Source organism: Acipenser ruthenus, chromosome 16 (genome assembly GCF_902713425.1).
Source record: "Acipenser ruthenus chromosome 16, fAciRut3.2 maternal haplotype, whole genome shotgun sequence".
Classification (NCBI taxonomy): domain Eukaryota; kingdom Metazoa; phylum Chordata; class Actinopteri; order Acipenseriformes; family Acipenseridae; genus Acipenser; species Acipenser ruthenus.
Genome location: NC_081204.1, coordinates 21,664,614 through 21,685,910, shown reverse-complemented (window position 1 = coordinate 21,685,910; position 21,297 = coordinate 21,664,614). Strand labels below are relative to the sequence as shown.

Here is a 21,297-nt window from a genome sequence, read left to right as displayed (position 1 = left end):
TGGTAGCATTATATAAATAACTGAGTCTGACTCATATTTCGCTCTGTTACATCCTCTGACCTGGTTTGTGGAGCTAGAGACGGCACTCAATGCAGCACCAGCCTTGGCAATCACTGTAGCAGAAGCCTATTTTTGGAGACAAATCTCTGCATTGATAATGACATGAGAGGTACAACTTCATTGGTGGGAGGTGTTGCTTTTTAAAATGGTTTACCTAGTTTGTTTCAATTAGCAGGCAAAACAACACAGTTTAGTAAGTAAGGGTCTGATTGGGGTTAAATAGGCAAGATATGTCCGACACCACAGTCATTCCAAGAAATTAGATACATTCTGTGAGAAGAACTGCTCCTTAATATATTTAGCAACCCCCAACATCACAATCCATCCCAGTTTCTAAAAACTTTGGTAGGTCTGAGTAATTCTGTTTCTGTAGAAATTCAGAAACCTGGTTCTCTAGATAATAAGGTAGTGTCCAGTGATAGGCAGGGTTTCATGTGTCTGCGAGCTCTCGTGTTTGTGTGTGTCGTTCAGTTTGTCCAAGTTGATGTTTCTTGGCTGTCCCAGTCACCCTGTCTCTGTAGTCTTTGTAACTGGGGTGTGGGGTCTGTGTTCACAGAATGCCGAGTGATGAAAGGAAGCACTTCGAAAGGAGGCCCATCCTCCCAGAGAAGCTCAGCTAAGAGTCCTGGACCCACACGACGCAGCAAGTCTCCAGCTGAATCCAGTAAGACTCTTCATACAGAACTGCACTGTGTGTAACTGCCATGTGCCACGTTTCCATCTGCACCACGCAACCAGTCTGTAAAATCTCATCTCATCTAATTCCAATACCTGCTGTACCTACCGCCAGTTCCATCTGCAGTCTACAATCTCCAAAGGTCATAGATAGTTTTTGTATAACTGCCATTTGAATTAATTATCCTGCCTCCAATATTTCCTGGAAAGAATTATTAATTCACAGTCCGTTCTGCATACAGTCTGTTCTCATATTGGGCACTCCTTAGGTCAGTGGTGCGCAAAGTGTGGGACGCGACTATGACTAAATAGACAGTTCTGTAAAAATTAAAAAGTATTATTTTATAAATAAATACATAAATGACAGCTAATTAGTCCAAGTTATTACCTTTCAAAGGAGCCGTTGCCCATCACTCTAGGACTTGTGGAACCGGAGAAATTATGTTTGAAGTGGCGAGTGTGTCAGTGAAACTGCAATGAACCGAGCCAAAATGGCAGCTTCCATGTTAACAAAAGCAATAAACAGTAGTGTTTTTCCCGGATTTAATGTAAGTTGTGTATTTTGTCCTAGATTTAACCAAAACAAGGTTTAGCTTAATACGTACATTTTAACATACACATTCTTAAAAGCTTTGAAATGTGTGCATTTTTTGGCATTGTAGTATGCAGAGGAGGCAGGGAAGCAGAGAGATTGGCTGTCGGAGTGTAAGGGCAGCTCTGCAGCACACAATGCCTAATCAAACGCTTCAATGGGCGGGGGCTCATTTAGCTTCAGATTTAGCTGGCAAAATAAATATTTATTTTGTGAACATTTTTTTCAGATTTATCTTTTAGGTAAATGTTAAATTGCCAAGTGTGAAAAAAATATTTAAATTCACTGATTTATTTGTTAGAAACCCAGCTTTAACGTGTCAGCTAAATGTTGACTCGTCGAGTTTAAAAGAAAGATTTATAGACTGATTTTAAATGTTGAATTTATGATAGGTGTTTTCAACATATATAAATTATATCTGAGAGTACAATTTTGAAAACTTAAGAATGTGTTTGTTAACATTTATTTATTTAGCTGAATCTAGACTTTTTGTTGTTAAATCTAGGAAAAATACATGATTTACATTAAATCCGGAAAACAAACACCTATTAAAATATAAAGTTAAGTTCTAACATTTCAATGTGTGTCAGCGGGAGGGGACACACCACTGCCTTAGGTAACTTCCTTTGGACAGCACCTAGGTTCTGCAGGGATATACTGTATATTCTGTGTAGGATGACATTTAAGCTTTTTAAGCCTAGTAATGACTGGTAACCCCATGATTTGACAGTGAAAACAGATTTGTTGCGCTAGTCTGTGGTGCCGTATACCAAGCATGGTCTTGAAATTGTTAACCAAGGGACGCCTGGGCTGACCGTGTTTATAGTTCATAGTTTAAACCTAGGAGAAGCATGGGGTGCCCTGGTTTAAACACAGTACAAATATCTGGGATGGACTAAAAACATAAATCTGCTAATACTAATGAAGTCACAAGGCAGATCTGATCAATGTGCATTAAACTGCTGGTGTGGATAATCTGACTATCGCAAGCTGATGGAGGGGCGATGCAAAGCCAATGCAAATCAGATCAATTACAGTATGTTCACTGTAGCAAGCCCTCACAGTGGGTGTAATGCAGTATAACCCCGGCTGCACGTATGTGTGTGTGTGCGTGTGTGTGGAGCCGTTCCTGATTCACACATTGCTGATCCAGAAGTGTCTGTCTGCATTGCCTGAGATTTCCCCCACAGGAGTCTGTCTCCATTCCAGTGGCGTTACCCTGAAGCAAAGAAACCAAGAGACGGGGTCAAGAGATAGGCACTTAATGTATGTCTCAAACTGGGTCATCACATCATGTTTCTGAGAGCTCTGTTGTGGCCTCAATAGAGGTGCTTTAAACTCCTGAAAAGTCACCAGAATGTGATGACTGAAACGGAAAATGATATGCAGGAATGATATACACAGGAAGAAGAACACAAGAAATGAAATATTCAATTAAATCCCATTGAAACCACTCTCTGTGCTTGTGCCTGCCTCTTTTATTGTGGAGTCCTCCTTATATTGGGCCCAGCTCTCAAAACATTGTACTCTCTTTAGCAGTTGTAATGCTTTATCAATTCTGAGAGCGTGCGCGTGTGGTTTACACAGTTAACCTTGAATAATATCACACAAGAGAAAAACAAATCTGTTCTTCTGAGAGGTGTCGTGTTTGGGTGCCCACCAAAAGTCACCTTGAGCACTGCAGGCACCAGCCATGCAGACCAGATTAGCCCTACTTAGAGAAGAATGCATCCGGAAGAGGCTGTTAATTCAAATCAGAGTGCTGAGCATTTAAAATGTATTTCAACCCCCCTAGTCTAACTGAATCTGGCACTCAAGGCCTGTGATTTGATAAGCAGAGTAGTCTGGTGTCAACCTGTCATGTTGAGCTCCATTGTGGCAGCACTGGAGATAAAAGACCTTTATATCCAGTCACTTCCAATTGAGGAACTCCAGTCTGGCTCCCAAGGCTCTTTCAATAATGTAGTGAAGGGGTCGATTTTAAAGACAGCAGCTGTACTTGGCATCTGGATACCGGGTGCCAGTGCATTGCCACCTGGCCTATTTCCACGGGACTGCGCTACTGTCACTGCGTGTTATTGAGGGTTCATCATTTCTACTTCTGTAAAGATGCAGGACCGCAGACAAAAAAGTGTCACTGAGAGAACACACTAGGAGTTTAGGAGTGAGCTCCAGTGGTATTTTTTGTTTGTTTTTTTCCTAACCTAACAATCTTCCAGCGCATGAACCCGGGTTCTTTCATTCTTGGAATGGATTGTTTTGGTTCTGAGAAATTTGCTTGGTAGTTTTGCAATTTCCATGCTTGTACAAAGTTACAATTATACTGTTCTTCGCATAATTATTATATTTGCCCAGGACCATCTGTTTCCTATTCATCCTACTCAGTCTGTTCTCAAGAATGACTCATATTGAGTGCCTTCATATTGAGATGCAGCTTTTATATATTACAAAATACATGTCGAGGACCATTTGATTCCATTTCGCGGCTGTCTAAACCGTTAACATAAATAGGTAAAGTGATTTCAGACAGCCAACAGTTGGCAGTGTCTGGCCGGCTTAACTTAGCTCATGGAGACGATGGCCAGCTTTGGCTGAGCTTTATTGAGATGATCTTTTCTTCAAGCTCACACTGGCTCTACTTTAGTCTGAATACGGCCAGTGTACATCCATTCCATATAATGTGCTTATGCCAGCGTTTCTGGGATTAAATAAAGAGCCCACAATAGATATCGGGGAGGAAGGTATTAAAAAGACCATTCATCCTGCTCTGAGCCTCCACACAGTTCTGTTACGAGTGGCACATGGCACAAGGAAACACTCACCTACCTCCTCCACTCGTCCAGGCCTGAATGCTTAGGGAGCAGCCACACTTTGAATAGAGAATAATATTTTTGATCACGCTGAGGGGAGTAACAATTTTGCTATCTGATGGTGACTTTGAGGTTAGGATTGAGTTAAAGATTTGGGGGTAAAACTGTGAGTTAAAGTCAGGATCAGATTTATGTGTAGATGCTCCTGGAAGCACAAATGTTCCTGAGGAAATCACCCACGGATTTGAAACACTCAATCAGACCTTCAAAGAAAGTATTATTGATCAGCATTTTCAAAGCGTTTACTCCAGACTATAAATGCATAAGAGACCTTGGTTTATATTATATGTTTGGTTCCAGTTTTGTCAAATGATTTTTGCTTTCCTAAAAAATTAAATGAAGGAGTAAACACCTTTGAACATATGTCAAGTTGACTAACATTTCTGCCGTTGTCTCACAACACTGATGATGTTTCTTGGCTCCTATTATTTGTATCCTACCACAATAAAGGGTCACACTTCCCTGCCTCTTGATTTATTGCTCAACCTCATATATAAGACTACAGTCGACTCCCTCAAGCTCACGGTTCAGATTGCTCTGTCAGTCACTCTCTGTGTGAAGATAGACTGAACATAACCTTATGATTCTGTATAGTCGGGCCAGTCCTTTTCTCAGGCTAGAGACATTCCATTGTACAGTAAAATAAACTGCCGTTAAGTGGATGTTTATTCAACACGACACATGGTCAATGTCCTGGCTTTAGAACAGTTTAAATTTAAAAAGAAACTAAACGTGTGCTTTTGGCAATGTATTGTTTGTTGAAATAAACGTTTTTTTTTTGGAAGGGTGGGGGGAGGGGTTCTGACTTCAGATTGGTACAGACACGCTGGTCACATCGTGACGTTTGTACAACAGACCAGACAGAGGCTGGCAGGCACTGGATCACACCACCTTGTGTTGTAAACAAACTCCGTCAGTCTCCTAGCAACTTACAAATGTAGTGGAACAAAGCCAGTGTGTTTACCTCTGAAAGGAAGATATAATGAAATGCCACAACGGCTCTCGAGTCTCGAACAACAACAAAAAGGTTTTCAAACCAGAAGAGTTTATCTTCTCAGGCTGCTTTGCGTATTCTTTGTCTGTGCCTTGCCGTTGCAGGCGGCAGCTCCTTTATAATCAAACTGGCTCGTCTTTTTCTCTTTCCACAGCCAATGGCACCTCCAGCAGCCAGCTGTCCACCCCCATTTCAAAGCAATCTCCCATCTCAACACCCACCAGCCCCGGCAGCCTTCGCAAGCACAAGGTATTGCGTGACAGTGTCGTGAGCTCAGCCTTGTCCCTTAAAGGGATTGTACCTAACTAAAGAATTCCACGAATCAAACCTGTTGTACTACATCTCCATGTCGTATATATGTCTCACGTAGAGATGTGCAGTTTTCAAAGAAACGTATGGCAATAATGTCTTTGTGCTTTAAAACATTATGGGCCATATTGTCAAAGAGTTTGCTCCAGTCTTTCGTGAACTCTGGATTTTACAAACCTAATATCAAATAGCTTAGTAATTAAATGTTAGGTCTCTTGGGCACTGTCAAGTTGTTTGTTTCTCAGTTGTGTGCATTACTGTTTCATCTTTCAGGAACTAGAAGTTCATTAAAGACTTGAATAAATGCTTTGAAAATATGGCCCTATATATAAAAAAGGCAGCGAAACCGAGAACTTCCTTAACCCTAAAGTACTTCCAGATAAAGACGTGTTTGCTAGTGTAACGGGCAACGCTGTGTGCTGCACTGCTGTTACAGATTCTGTCCCCAGGCAGTGAGATGAGGTGAGGTTGAAATCTCTATAACCACGAATGCAGACGAGCCCGGCTCTTTTGCATTGTGATTAAGACACTCGCTTGTAGCACATGGGGTCACCGGTTCATACCCAGCCTCCGCCCTGTTATGCTATAAAACTGCACATTAGAAATGAATGTAGCTAATGGAAGTGAAAATGTAATGATTTTGTTTGCTATAATTACGTAAAGCAGTTATATCTTATAAAATAATTCCTTATATCTTACCTGTTATGCACTTCCATTCGCTATAGCAAAATAAAAACATAAATGATAAAAGAGAAAAATAAATTCATGTCAGCAGACTTGAGTTAGGGTAAGAGCATGTTACTGGCTGCAAAGCATGTCAATCAAAAGAGGAAACAGCTGGTTGGCAAAGACAGGAAATAGGGTTGAAGGGTTGAGGACCATTTCACTCTCTAGGAAGTGCATCACTACCTGAAAGTAAGGTTTGCAAACAGATTTATTTAGCCTAGTGTAGTAGCAGATAACATTTTTTTATGGAAAGTAATGCTTGCCAGAATGTTTTCACTTTAAATTTCACCATACATATCTGTGAGCTTTCCTGTTGCTTTACCACTGTGCTTTTACTGTGCTTTACTACACCTTGCTGGTACAAACATGCTGATTGGCTGTTTTGTTTTTCCCTCCACAGGACCTGTATCTCCCTCTCTCATTGGATGACTCTGACTCACTGGGCGACTCGATGTAATTAAGAAGCGACCTTAAGCTACTGAAGCAGAAGAAAAAAAAAAAAAAAACATAAAGTCAAGTTCCGATCTGTCCTGCTAATCGCAGAGAGTTCTGTGGTGCTTTAACTTTGAAAACACCAAAATGAAGTATGAAGCAGATTTTCTGTGGTGCTTTAACTACACCAAAATGAAGTATAAAGCAGATTTTTCTTTGTGGTTTGTCCTTGTGTGTCACACACTGAGACTGCCTGGCTACAGTAACGCGCTGCCTGTGAAGTAATTAGCTGCTGAGAATTCATTCACATTAATTGGAGTTCTTTACAGGATCCGGCTGCAGTTTTATACGTGCTGTGTGAGCCCTGAGCCGATTCAGCTAACTCTTTCATATGCCATTTAATTCAGCTCTGAGGGGAATCTGAGCTTCACTCAATTTCACACTGTTATTTAAACTTTATTAAGATTGAACTAGGCAAATGTGTAAAAAAAACCCCAAAAAAACAACATTCATTTTGAAAGTACTATATAAAATATAATTGCTACTTCCACTAAAATTATAAAATTATCATTCCATTTTTATTTTTTATTTGTTTTAATTATTCATAGTTGTCCTTTTAAAAATAAGAAACCTGTGTTTTGCCAAATTAATAAAAAATGAATTCTTGGCAGAAAACATATAAAAGGTGTAGTAGGTTGACTTGGTGAGTTTTGTTGCCAATACCATATTCCTATTTTTGCTTGTATGACATTAAAACTAATGAAGGCACAGATCATAGTCTATATCTTGGCAACTCTATTATTTCTTGAATTTAATTTAAAAGGGCAGGGATTTCACTGAAGAACTCTTAAAAAAAACTTTTAAATGCCTGCACAGGTCGGTAACAATGGCTATACTTGAGTCTGTCTCATTGAATTTTATGCTTTCCGTTTTGGAGATAATGGAATGTACCAAATGAGAAAGAGAGAGAGAGAGAGAGAGAGAGAGAGAGAGAGTGAGAGTGAGAGTGAGTTAGAGAGACAGAGAGGGAGAGAAGATAGACTGAACCAGCAGGAGGATGAAAGCTGGGATAGTTAGGAATGGGCAAGTTGTGTCTTCACAAAGCAATCAGGAAAGCCACGCCATGTTTTTAATGACGAGTGAAAGGTGCTGTTAAAAAGACAGTCGCCACTAGCTAGTGAGTGAAACCACAGTGCTTTGATTTCTCTTTAAATTGGCTTTGCTGATTAAGGCTGCCGACTCTCGTCCTACAGCAGAGAGAGGAGAAGCTGTGCTGTGGTCCTTATTTATAATCAGTTATTCAGACTTTTTAAAAAGCCTGTCTAGTTAAATTAAATAATGTTTTGGAATTCCTTAACCCGTTATTATACTGTTTCAGCATACTGTAACAGTCTATGAGCCCAGTATGACAAATATATTTGATTTATGTTGCAGATATAGTTGCATATATATATATATATATATATATATATATATATATATATATATATATATATATATATATATATATATACACATACATATATATATATATATATATATATATATATATATATATATAGACACAGTATAATGTATATATGTTGCTGAAAGAGACCACTTAAAATATATGCCTAAGCCAACTGTACATGCATGTTACATGTATGCAACATATGCCATTTTTATTCAGATTATTTTTTAAACTGTATACGATCAAAACACACTTTAAAAATAGAGTAACACTTTACATTAAGTGTTTCTAATTACAGTGTATTTACATAGTCGTTACTTAGTAACTACATGTGTACTTACACATCATTACAATTTTATTATGCATAGTTACAATGCACTTAATGTGTAAATGTTTTTGCATGATATAACCCTAATCCTAACCCATTTCCGATACAATTGTGTACTTACATATATCATGCAAAAAGATTTACACAATAATTACATTGTAACTATGCATAATAGCATTGTAATGATGTAAATACATATGTATATACTAAGTAACTACTATGTAAAAAAAACACAGTAAGTAGAGACACAATGTAAAGTTACCAGAAATACATTGTTTATATATGCCAATATGTGGAGTGTGCAAAAATAAAAGATTCCCAGTAAATCAGACTCATGCCCATTAGATATATTGAGATTAATATAGAGCTGAATTATTATATCATATTTATTTATTTATTCAAAAGAATAAAAAAAAACTAGTTGGGAATTGTTGTATATCCTGGAAGTACAACACAAAGGTAATTAAGGAATACCACAGCATTCTCACTCGTCAATAACCAATGAATTATAATTCAAAGTATAGGAATTGGAATTGAAATAGTATCAATATCATAATTGTAACAATATTCTGAAATCTCAGACTTCTTCCACTGTGTTTTGTTTTCTTAATAAATCACCAAGGCTGGGGAAAATACCACCAGGACTGTGGAAGATTTGAAGTGATGGGTGTGATTTAGATCCATCCCTCTGACTAGAATGACAGGTAGAAATCACTCTGGTTTGATTGTTTTCCGTATCTGCCTGGGATTATCATCCTGCTGGTGTTTAAGACTCTCATTTGCATCAGGAACAATGTTGAAATGTAAGAACCGTGAAAGCAGTTGACAGCAAGCATGAGGAAGGCTTAATTTTAACTTCATTGCAAAAAATGAATCTTCAGTCGGGGGCATAGCTTTTAAAATAGAGCAGAATTACTGTAAATCCTCCAGTAATTGAAGCAACAGGCAAACAACAAATCAGCATCAACTACACCTTTTATAATAAGCACAGGTCACTGGGAATGATTTAACACAGAGGGTTACTTTTTGAGCTCTGGGGAGTCACACTTTTTAACAGCACGGTTCAGTAACTTTTGATTTTTTTTATGTGAAACCTTTTTTTGTTATAATGTTTTTTTCTACACTTTGTATAACTATTTACAGGAGCAGCAAAACAGTCATGTTCTAATGAGAGACAGGCAGCACCATGCAGCTCGGAGCAGCAATGTTCCAGTGGTGCCTTTTTATATAAAACAAACAAAATATCATGAGCACTCTGTTTTGTATACTGCTTTTAGATGTTTTTATGTCTGAACTTTTGGACTAACTACAGTATTTGTTGTCTGTTTGGATTTGTTTAATACTGTTTTATTAGGTGGATTGGTGATACCAGAAACCAATGTTGTTTCACTACTCTCTTTGTGATGTTATAAATGTGCAGTTCTGGGTAAGGAAGGGAAGTGTTTTACCCGCTGTGTCCTGCAAGGTAAAGCCAGGGTGCTACAGCAGTCGTATTCTGTCAGTTGCACCTTTTTTTGTTATGGAATCTCTCCCCAAACCTTTTTCAATGGAAACAGAGTACAGGTCAGGTTGATTATCACATTACTATATTTCGATTCCTCTATAGCAGTGATTCCCAACCCTGGTCCTGGGGACCCCATGTGTCTTCTGGTTTGCATTCCAACTGAGCTCTCAGTTACTTAACTAGACCCTTAATTGAACTGATCATTTACTTAATTAGACCTTTTTTAATGTTTTCAGTTCCTAACAAGTTGCAGATTTCAAGTTACTTATAAAATGTTATAAGTAACTTGAACTCTGTAACTGCTTAAGAGCTGAAAACAATTAAAAAGGTGGTCAAACCCATGCTACATTAAATTGACCAGTTTAGATATAATTTTACAACTATTCAAAACTCACACACAGGATCTAGAATGAACAAGACCAATTAGAAACCATTACAGGTCATACTTAAAACCAGTGCTGGTCTTTGCTGGGATTTTTAACAGGGTTGGTGCACCTAGAGAGAAACCTGATTTATTCATATGACTGGTTACTTTGCTCCCAATGTAATTATTATTGTCTGCTATGCCACTATGAAATATGATAATCACGCTTTCTGGGTCCTGTGATCTATGGTACTATCTCGTTAGTGCTTTGCTAGGGAGCTGTATTTCAAAATCCTGTTTAATCCTTCTACCTGAAATACCACCTTAAATTAAATAATAATAATAATAATAATAATAATAATAATAATAATAATAATAATAATAATAAAACGTTTGTCTATCATTTGATAACCTCTTTAACAAAGTGGTTTTTGCCTAGTTAAATGAGAAGGGTTTTTAATATCTACTATATTTCTAAAACCCACGTGCTGTTGTCATGGAGATCGCAATTTTGAAGATACATGACCTTGACCACTGTTTTCATTTAAAAAAGGGAACAGTATCTTTTTTAGAGAGAGAGGGAGAGAGCAATGCCTGTAGGTTGCCATGGTAATTTAATAAAATCCCCACTCCTCATATACTAAGTCATGGTCCTTAAAGGCAGTATTAACTGTGCTATTTCCATGGTATGTGAAGTATATTTGCTGAAAAAATAAGATTGGTATTACTATTCAAACCATGAGCACATTGTCTTTCTATCGCCCCTATCGCCGTGGCAACATGGCGTTTGCTGCAATGCCAAACATAATCTCCAGTATAAAAGGAATGTCTAGGGAGTTAATTGCACTGTAAGCTAATTGGGGGCTGTCAGCTCATGATTCAGCGCCACTGAATGTATAAAAAAAAAAAGATAAACAAGGTATGGATAATTGCAAACTGAAATCTCTGCTACAATCTGCATTAGACTTTGGGTTGGCGTACATTGTGTTTACACCCACTTGTAGAATGAACATCTGTTTGATGTCTTCTTTTAACCAGCTAACATTTAGGATCTGGATATTATAATGCTGTGATCAGTGGTACTCAACTAAGGGTGGAAAACCAACACTGTTTTAAAATCAGATCCCTTGAGATTCATCCTCTAATACTGTGTGGGTGTGGCTGGGGTCAGATAGCAGGGTGCCAAGGGCAGTGGTGTCACTAACAATATATCATATTGCATTACTGTGAAACAGCGGCCTTATGTTGGTAAAGCTAAAGTAACACGCTGTGCAACCCTTGATGAACATTTCGCAAGGGTTAAAATCTGGGATTTAAAACCTGCCAGCTAATGGTTTGCCAGGTTCCTTGCTCCTATTTGAGTACCGCTGACTGCTTCTTGAATTCAACTATCTTTTACAGCATACAAATGCAGTATGAATAAAGCATTGGGCTGATCCCTTAATCCCGTTGCTTTTACGTTTCCTGAAGGATCTTCAAACAATGTTCATGAAGCTGAGATTTCAGCTACAATTCCCTGCAAAGCACAGTCTTCAGAATTTGGGTATGAGAGTTGACGTGTAGACCGTTTTAAAATGTAAGCCTGTCCGAATGATAATTAGAGGTACGTTTTAACACTAGTTAAAAAGTCGTTGCCCCCGTTGTACGTGTGTGTGTGCGTGGAGGTCTTTATACTTCTTGTATGGTGCGAAAGAACAGATACATGATGAGAATAGTAAAATGCCATCAAGAACTGAAACCATTTTGATAAGAAAGATACATTTGAGACTGCTTGTCTAAAGCTGCAGTATATGGCATGCAAAGATGATAATTTGTGATGTTTGTGATAAAAATACAGTATGGATCGCGGACTCAGCAGGTACCTACAAAGCGGGCACCCTGTTGGTCAATCTGTCAAGGCAAGGGATCATTTCCCTGCTAGCTCTGCATGAATGCAAATCCAGGTGAGCCAGATTAAATGCCTGTTCATTGCACTGGCGAGCGGATCACCGGTTTTAAATCATGCAGTAAAGGTATCACAGGGTTGTTTTAAATATGTAAGTATCCTACATTCCTTATCTGGTAATTATACTTTGTGATTCTTGCTTTGTACCACAAGTGATTAATTACCACCCGGCTAATTGCTTTCATATTCTCGCATTTGTTGTCATGGAAAATAATAACAATTAAAAAGCAATTTATATGAACAGTAGCTTTAGCTAACAGGAGAGTTTTCTCACTATACAGTATTTGACAAAAATAATATTCTATGAAAAACTCTATATTCTTCTAAACACACAGGGGCCCTCCAATGCCCAGTATGTGCTATTTTGGAACTGTGTATATGTACTGCAGGCTTGGAAACTGTCACTGCAGTGTTGTATACCAAAGGGTCCTAAAGTTGCAAATAATTTCCACTTCTGAAAACAGCATCCTAGCAATGCCTGTACACTAAGTGAACGCGGGTGTGGTGCTGCAGGCTAACTCACTTGTCATGCCCTGGAGGTCTGAATTAAGCTCATGTCTCAAGAGTTTGGACAGTGGACATTAATATAATCTACATCACAAAGCCAGCACACATATTTGGCACATTTTGGCACAATTGCTTGAGGATGGCCCAGGACAGGGGGTGCTCAGGTCAGGATTGAGGTCCTCTCTCTATCTCTGTGAAGAGAGCTCTCATGGTGCCTGCCTGCTGAGTCACTGTCCTTCCCCTTTCGTAAGCACTAAATAAAAAATAAAAATAAATACATCTTTGCATTGGTTGCAAATAATTTCCATATTCACAAAGGTCCATGTGGTTCTCTCAGTCCCTTGTATTGAAGAGATTTCCAGTTTGTGTTAATTATCTAGAATACTGTAATAGTCCAAACCTTGACATTCATGTAGAAAGTTAAATATATACACATATAATGATGTTCTTTTTAACCTACATTTTCTGTTTCCACCTAAACTGAACACTGTTCCGTTTGTTTAAGGAGACTACATTTCTCAGCAAATTTAAAAAAAAGGAAAAGTGAAGTTAGTGCCATTTTCCAGTCCAGTATATTGCAGCTTTGGGACGCCCATTTCTTGCTTGATTGTATAAGTGCATGTTTTAGCCTCTGCTCTCATCAGTGTAAAACTAATTTGCTATTTTATACATTGCCTTTGTGCCATTCGATTTGTACATAAAACATTTTATTATTGACTTTTTAAACAAGAAAAAAAAACTTCTGGTATATAGGCTTAGCGAGTTTTCTGTAACTTAGACAGTAGGTGGTTTTTAGAGGTAGGAACTTGTTGCTTGCTAACAAAAAAGGCTTCTTTTTTTCCCAAACAATTCAGATTGCATGGTCCATGTCTCATCTCGGCGTGGTCACAGTAGAGTGATAGTTCTTCTTTCATGGATGAATGTGCATGCTTTCCAAACTCTAGATGAACGACACAGATAAGAGTTTGGGAGTTTGTGCCTCAATTTAACTCCATTTAAATTGATGGATGCTGATATCACAAGTCAAAGTCAATGCCCTTCCCTTTCTGGGTTCATTGAAAGAAAACAAATATAATTTAAAGAGGAAAAACTGAAACTTTTATAAATGCCCTGTCTCTTCACACAAATGTAATATATTAGTAAGTATGTTCTGTAAGCAGCACAGCACAGTACCACTGTGTGTACAATCTCCCCATGAAGAAGACACTTCATCTGTGTGACCTTGCATTTCTACTTCAGATTTGTATTCAATTCAATGTACATTTGCAACATGTGTGTTGTAATATCAAAACCATTAAATTTGGTTACAAATAATGCTGGCCCATGTTTTGTTTTTGTTTTTTTTTTTGAATGGGTGAGGTGTTTGTTTTTATCAACTTACCCAATTGAAAATTAAAAGTTTAATGATTAAGTAAAGTTAGATTTTCTTGAAACTTTTCTACTCTTTTGACAAAGAAGCAACAGTCTAGAACACTTTCACGAACGTCAGAAAAGGTAAACTTCTTCAATATAGGCTTTTAAATACAGATACAAAGAAATACCACATTTGTTCTATTTGGTATTTTTCATTGCTCTAAATTATGTTCATATACTTTTTGTCTACATCCTAAAATTCTAGGTGATGCAACACTTTTAGCTGTAGCTGTACAAAGTAAATATGATCTACAATCCATTAAAAAGGTTGCTGATATTTAACTCCTGGACCGGAAATGTTTTCAAGTCTTTGTATTATTTTTTATTACGATAAAACCTTCAGACAGCAAGATAACCCAGATAGATCGTCTCACTGTGATGGATCTCCTCCAAGCGACTGATGACTTAATAATACGATGCTTCCACTAGAGGGCGTGCTCTTTAGTTGAACAGGAAGAAATTCATCTTTGAACCGTATGGTTTGTGGTTTGCATCCAGCCCTGGCCTCTCTGTTCAATTCAATGGGCTGAGATGTCAAGCCATTACATCACATAAAACAAGAAAATGCACTGGTTATCAATTCACATTTTCTTGGACTGCTTTCCTGGCAGACTATATTGCATAAGTGGAAGAGAGACAGGGTAGCAATATTTCCATGCAAATTGATACAGGAACAAGTAAAAACAGGGTTATGAACAAAGTATAGTTAAAATAACAATGAACCTCTCATAGAAATATAAACCCCCGATTTGGAAAAGTGAATGGAATAGATAGATAAGGGTACTTGGGCCATTAAATTTCCAGGGTGATGAAGAACATGCATTTTCTAAGGCAGCTTGGAGAGTAAGATGGAGAGAAAAAGCATACTGTGGAAAGCGAAGGCAATTCCAAGGAGGGCTAATACATATTTTATACTGAACATCCAGGCTAAATGAAATCACAAAGGACTTCTCCCAGTCTGGGAAATTCATCCATCACTGTTGGCTGGAATTGTGCAGCAGCCTCTCATCCCTGGCCTGGTTCATCTTGCAGCTTCATTATCCCCCTCAGTACAGCAGACCCCCTCTCCTACTTAATAATACATTGCAATTCAAAGTGGCACATTAATGTCTGGCAATTGCATGGAAATACATTTTAATAACAGTTGCATTTATGATTATGAAGTCTATTATGCAGTTCCCTTAAGACTTCTTTATTTCATGTTGTAAGAGATATTTGCTATACACAGCGCTGTGACTAAACCAAGCATTTCCAGAAAGCTGAGCTGATTCACATGAGCATCCCTGTGGTGCACAAGCAAAGATTATTGTTACACTGGAAGCTAACAAAAAAGATAACATTGAAAAAAACTAAAACATTTATATAAAATCTAAAGGAAAGAGACAGAAATCTATTATATTGCTACTTTTTTTCTTGTTTTTACAAGAAATTATATTATTGGCTGTATCAAAATACTTTTTTTATTGCACAGTAATATATAGGACAAATTGGGACTACTGAGGTAAACTCAACATTTGGTCTGTCCTTTTTTTAAGGTCTTGGATTTTAATTTAAAAAAGTCAGTTACTGCATGTACTGCTTCCACTCTGGGTCTGACTTAACAGAATGAGTTATTCTGTTGACTGTGCTGTGAATGGGAGCCTGTGACAGTGATCGAATGAGTCCGAGTCAACAATCTCCCTCCCGATCTGTGAGGGCGGTGTCTAACAGGAACAGAATGCCTCATACTGGTTGGCCTGGCAGTTCATTCCAGGGTCAGTCGGAAGCCAGCCAGCCAGAAAGGGGGCGGAGTCACAATGCCCAACGTCATCACCCTAAAGCGGTATGTGATGTGTCAGTCATGGATTGGAGGAGACGTGATTGAACCAGCTATCGCAGGGGGCGTGACTAAGGGTATAATTGGGGATGTGATGATGTAATCTGTTCCGTTGACATGGTTACTGAAAGGACCCGTTAAGAAAACGGAAGTAATTAATTATCGTGAGTGTTTTGTGTTTTGTTTGTTTGATGTGCTAACTGTTTGTCATTTGTCTTTGTTAGACAGCTAAGCACTAGCCGGGAGTTGTCGCTACAAGCCAGCACTAAACCCTGACTACACTACACCACTGTTTCACAAACCATTTGTCTTTCACCACACCTGCACAAGAACACTCACTATCAGGAGAAGTGACCGTGTCTGTGTTGTGTGTTAGTTATTAGTGTCTTATTTGTTTCGGGACTGAAACCCTTGTTTTGCACGGAGCGATACACATTGCTGTGTAGCGCCCATGCTAATTATATAAGTGTTGTTGACACGTAACCCAGCCAAATAAAGGAGCTGTTTTAGTGAACTTTCACTGTCTTGTGTGTGTTATTCCTGAGCACTGCATCATCACTGCACCTGTGCCTTTATTTAATTGCAGGATAGCAATATATATATATATATATATATATATATATATATATATATATATATACAGGGTGATTACAAAGTAAGTTTACCATATCAACGCACCATATCACCCTATATATAGATAGCTAGATAGAGGATAGACAGATACAGATACAGAGTCAGGTGAGAGTGATTAGAGTTTGGGTAGCTCCTGATCACTTCAGAGCTGATAGCTGTCACCTGCATTCATACTCAAAAGTTGCCATGTCACTGCATAGGGCAGCAGTGTGGAGTAGTGGTTAGGGCTCTGGACTCTTGACCGGAGGGTTGTGGGTTCAATCCCCAGTGGGGGACACTGCTGTTGTACCCTTGAGCAAGGTACTTTACCTAGATTGCTCCAGTAAAAACCCAACTGTATACAGACGTGCTCAAATTTAGTAATTGGCATCCACCATTGTTTATTCCATATTTAATAGAAATCAGACTTTGCTTTTGATTTTTTTTTTCAACATAATATTGTAAATAATAAAACAAATGAAAATGGCATGGACAAAAATGATGGGGCCGCTAACCTAATATTTTGTTGCACAACCTTTAGAGGCAATCACTGCAATCAAACGTTTTCTGTAGCTCTCAATGAGACTTCTGCACCTGTTAACAGGTAGTTTGGCCCACTCTTCCTGAGCAAACTGCTCCAGCTGTCTCACGTTTGATGGGTGCCTTCTCCAGACTGCAAGTTTTAGCTCTTTCCATAGATGTTCGATAGGATTCAGATCAGGACTCATAGAAGGCCACTTCAGAATAGTCCAATGTTTTGTTCTTATCCATTCTTGGGTGCTTTTAGCTGTGTGTTTTGGGTCATTAACCTGTTGGAGGACCCATGACCTGCGACTGAGACAGAGCTTTCTGACACTGGGCAGTACGTTTCGCTCCAGAATGCCTTGATAGTCTTGAGATTTCATTGTGCCCTGCACAGATTCAAGGCACCCTGTGCCAGGCGCAGCAAAGCAGCCCCAAAACATAACCGAGCCTCCTCCATGTTTCACTGTAGGTAGGGTGTTCTTTTCTTTGAAAGCTTCATTTATTCGTCTGTGAACATAGAGCTGATGTGACTTGCCAAAAAGCTCCAGTTTTGACTCATCTGTCCAAAGGACATTCTCCCAGAAGGATTGTGGCTTGTCAATATGCATTTTAGCAAATTCCAGTCTGGCTTTTTTTTTTCTGTCAAAAGTGGAGTCCTCCTGGGTCTTCTTCCATGGAGCCCATTTTCGCTCAAAAAGCGACGGATGCTGCAATCAGAAACTGACGTACCTTCACCTTGGAGTTCAGCTTGTATCTCTTTGGCAGTTATCCTTGGCTCTTTTTCTACCATTCGCACCATCCTTCTGTTCAATCTGGGGTCGATTTTCTTCTTGCGGCCGCGCCCAGGGAGGTTGGCTACAGTTCCATGGACCTTAAACTTCTTAATAATATTTGCAACTGTTGTCACAAGAACATCAAGCTGCTTGGAGATGGTCTTGTAGCCTTTACCTTTACCATGCTTGTCTATTATTTTATTTCTGATCTCCTCAGACAACTCTCTCCTTTTCTTTCTCTAGTCCATGTTCAGTGTGGTGCACACAATGATACCAAACAGCACAGTGACTACTTTTCTCCATTTAAATAGGCTGAATGACTGATTACAAGATTGGAGACATGTGTGATACTAATTAAAGAAACTAATTAGTTTGAAATATCACTATAATCCAATTATTTATTATCTTTTCTAAGGGGTACCAACAACTGTGTCCAGGCCATTTCAGAATATCTTTGTAGAATAAGCAATAATTAATCTCTTTTCACAGCTTCTTTGCTTTATTCTATGACATACCAAAGGCATGCAAGTATACATGATAAAATGGCTTTTAATTTCATCACTTTTCAGGAGGAATGAAGCATTATTTCAATGAGCTGTAAGGGTACCAACAAATTTGAGCACGTCTGTAAATGGGTAATTGTATGTAAAAATAATGTGATATGTAAAAATAATGTGATATCTTGTAAGTCGCCCTGGATAAGGGCGTCGGCTAAGAAATAAATAATAATAAATAATCTTAAGCCACTGCACAACCCAGGAAATGAACCCACTGTACCCATTCACAAGAGAATGTAGCAGCCGTCCAGCAGTTGCAGTTTGATACCACGTGGTTTGAAACCTGGTTTCAGAGGTGTTGACCTCTTCAGGTGGCTAGTCTGTATCCAACCAGTGAAAGGATGTGAATCCAGCACTAGGCCGGACTAAGGGCCTTTGTAGGGGCAGGAAATGGTGACATGTCAACCCGCCCCCTGTAAGCTGATGCTTTTGTGCAGATTTGTAATGGTTGATATACAAGGTCAAGGGTAAAAAGCCCTGTCCCCTCCCTCACAAATTCTTTCCATTAAAAAATGACATCCAAATTGAAAGTCAACAGATCAACACAGAGGACCACAACGTTTGTTTTCTCATAAGGGCCTTTAATTTAACAGTCTGGCAATGCTCAGTGTTATGAGGGCACACTTATGACACACGTTTCAAGTAAATATGCTTGTTTTTTTATTAGCTGAGTCATTAAGGATAGAATATGTCTGTCTCTGAAATGCAATCCATGTGATTGAGAGTTATAAATGGGCGCACATTTGTTCCTTGCGAGCAAGTGTTCTTCCCAGTGAGACAGCTGCTCTGTTCCCCCAGAATGAAAGCATCGCTAGTTGTGTCCACATGTTTCTAACACATTTGGGTTGTTTGTAGGGCGGCAGCCCATTCGCAGACACAAGCCAGGATGTGTAGGGCTTTACAAGAAATTCCAAACCTGCACTATGTAGCACATGCTCTGTGCAGGTGGGCAGTCTGTAATATATACAAGCTGCAAGTCAGTTTCAGTCAAGATGGGCAAGATTGCAGATTTAACAAACTCTCATAGAGAGCTGATGGTAGATAGCCAACTTTTATAAAAGCGTGAAATTCCTTGTCAGTCAGAAAATTAAACAAGTACAGTAATGTTTTCTCAAATTCTTAAGAATATAGGGTTATTCTAGCAATCGTGGACCAAATCCTGGGTAGGTGTGTTTTTGTAGATGCTGATGCATTCATTCATTAGTATAATTTTAAAGTGTGTTTCAAAAGACTTTTTCAATAGAATCATAATAAATTGATGTAAGTCAATGAGATAACATCCACCTGAGCTCTAGGTATTCTTTAGCTATCTGATTTTGAGTGGATTGTTGGTTAATATTAACTCAGGGTACAGTAGCTTTTTCAATTCTTTACAGCCCGTATACAATTCAAAATTGTTTTTTCTGATTCTCTTTGAAGTCAGCCCTCAGCCAAGCTTGGGTCTTCTAAGTCAGAATTTCAAACAAAAGCCACCGACAATTCTAGAGCAAACACAGCAAAACAAGAACAGAAAGGAAGACTATTCAGTAAACCAGGGACCCATTGCTGGCTGTGATTGTTTCCTGGTCACTCATGGTACAGCAATGACTGGCTGTGATGTCCAGCCTTGTTCTGAAACTCTAGCTTTCATATACTGGGATTCTAAAAGGCCCAGCATTGTTCTTGAACAACCATTATAAATGGTTAAAACTCTTCCTTCTATGACCCTGTATGTCACGATTTGAAAATTGAGCCTGTAACTCAAATCCTGTTCAGTCATTTCTAAACAGTAAATCCTTATTTCGAATGCCCCAGACTGAGGCAATAAAGATATTAAACAAGATTAAGCACCCCCACAGATGCTACCTGCTCTTCCTCCCTTCTCCCTCCTCCCTCCTCCCTCGTCCCTCCAACCCCCTCCCCTTCTGCTCTCTGTGTTCATCCTGCTCCCTGGGACCTGGCAGGGAATTAATTGGTCCTTGCCATATGGCTGTGGTGCCATATACCTAGATATTAAACTGATCCTAACCATATGGCTGTGATGCCGTATACCTAGACTGTCGGTTAAACCAGGCATGGTCTGGCAGTGGTTAACATGGGGAATCAGGGCTGATCTTGTTAATAGTTCATGGTTTACCCATGGGAAGACAATGGTGCATATCTAGGTCAACGATTCAGGAAACAAATAAATATTGGTACTCATCCTATTTAGCATTTATAAGCACATAGAGAGCCGGATTGTGTCCTGCAATTCAAAGAGGTGTTTCCACCTGCTGCCTGACTGCTGTAAATACTAACACTGTAATCAGTGATGCACCAGCAGCTGATGCAGGATGACAACTGAACTGCTGTACTAAATAAAGCCTTGGGTCTACAGTGTATGAGCAGCTTGAAATGTTAATGTTATACCACCACCCAGTGGAGACATTGAGAATGCAACTAATGGTGAGAGCTCACAGTCGTTGTTCAGCTAGTTTTATAAGAGACACTGTCGAGTCTGCAGCCCATACTGTATGTCATGGATTAGCAAAGGCAGACTGAGGGCGAGTCCTACCAACAGGATTTATGTGGAGTGAAGACTTAGGCTTGTGGCTATACTCCCTTCAAACGGACTCCTGATAAATGATTGTATGTACAGTTTTTGTCTTAGATTAACACAGTGTTTGTATATTTTCCATAATATCCATAATCCTGTGGATTGCGTAATACACTGATTAGCTGACGTCCAGGTTTCCCTCAGTAATATGTATCATACTGTCTATTTTTGTAATTCATAATGAATGGACCCCATATTTTAAGGAAGTCATTTCATTTTCCTGTATCTGTCTGGCAGAGCCTCTCTAGCTGTAATACATGTTGTATAACA

General features: G+C 38.9%; 1 protein-coding gene across 2 annotated transcripts in view; it reads left to right on the top strand.

The window, feature by feature from the left end:
• LOC117412061 (neuronal migration protein doublecortin-like) overlaps positions 1–7,281 on the top strand; it is a 62,160-nt gene extending 54,879 nt beyond the window's left edge. For both annotated transcript variants that reach the window (XM_058989043.1, XM_058989042.1), the window contains 3 exons: positions 617–724; positions 5,346–5,440; positions 6,627–7,281. In XM_058989043.1, the coding sequence (XP_058845026.1) occupies positions 617–724; positions 5,346–5,440; positions 6,627–6,683 (260 nt within the window). In that variant the 3' untranslated portion in view covers positions 6,684–7,281. The remainder of the gene's footprint in view (positions 1–616; positions 725–5,345; positions 5,441–6,626) is intronic.
• Positions 7,282–21,297: the final 14,016 nt, after the last annotated feature.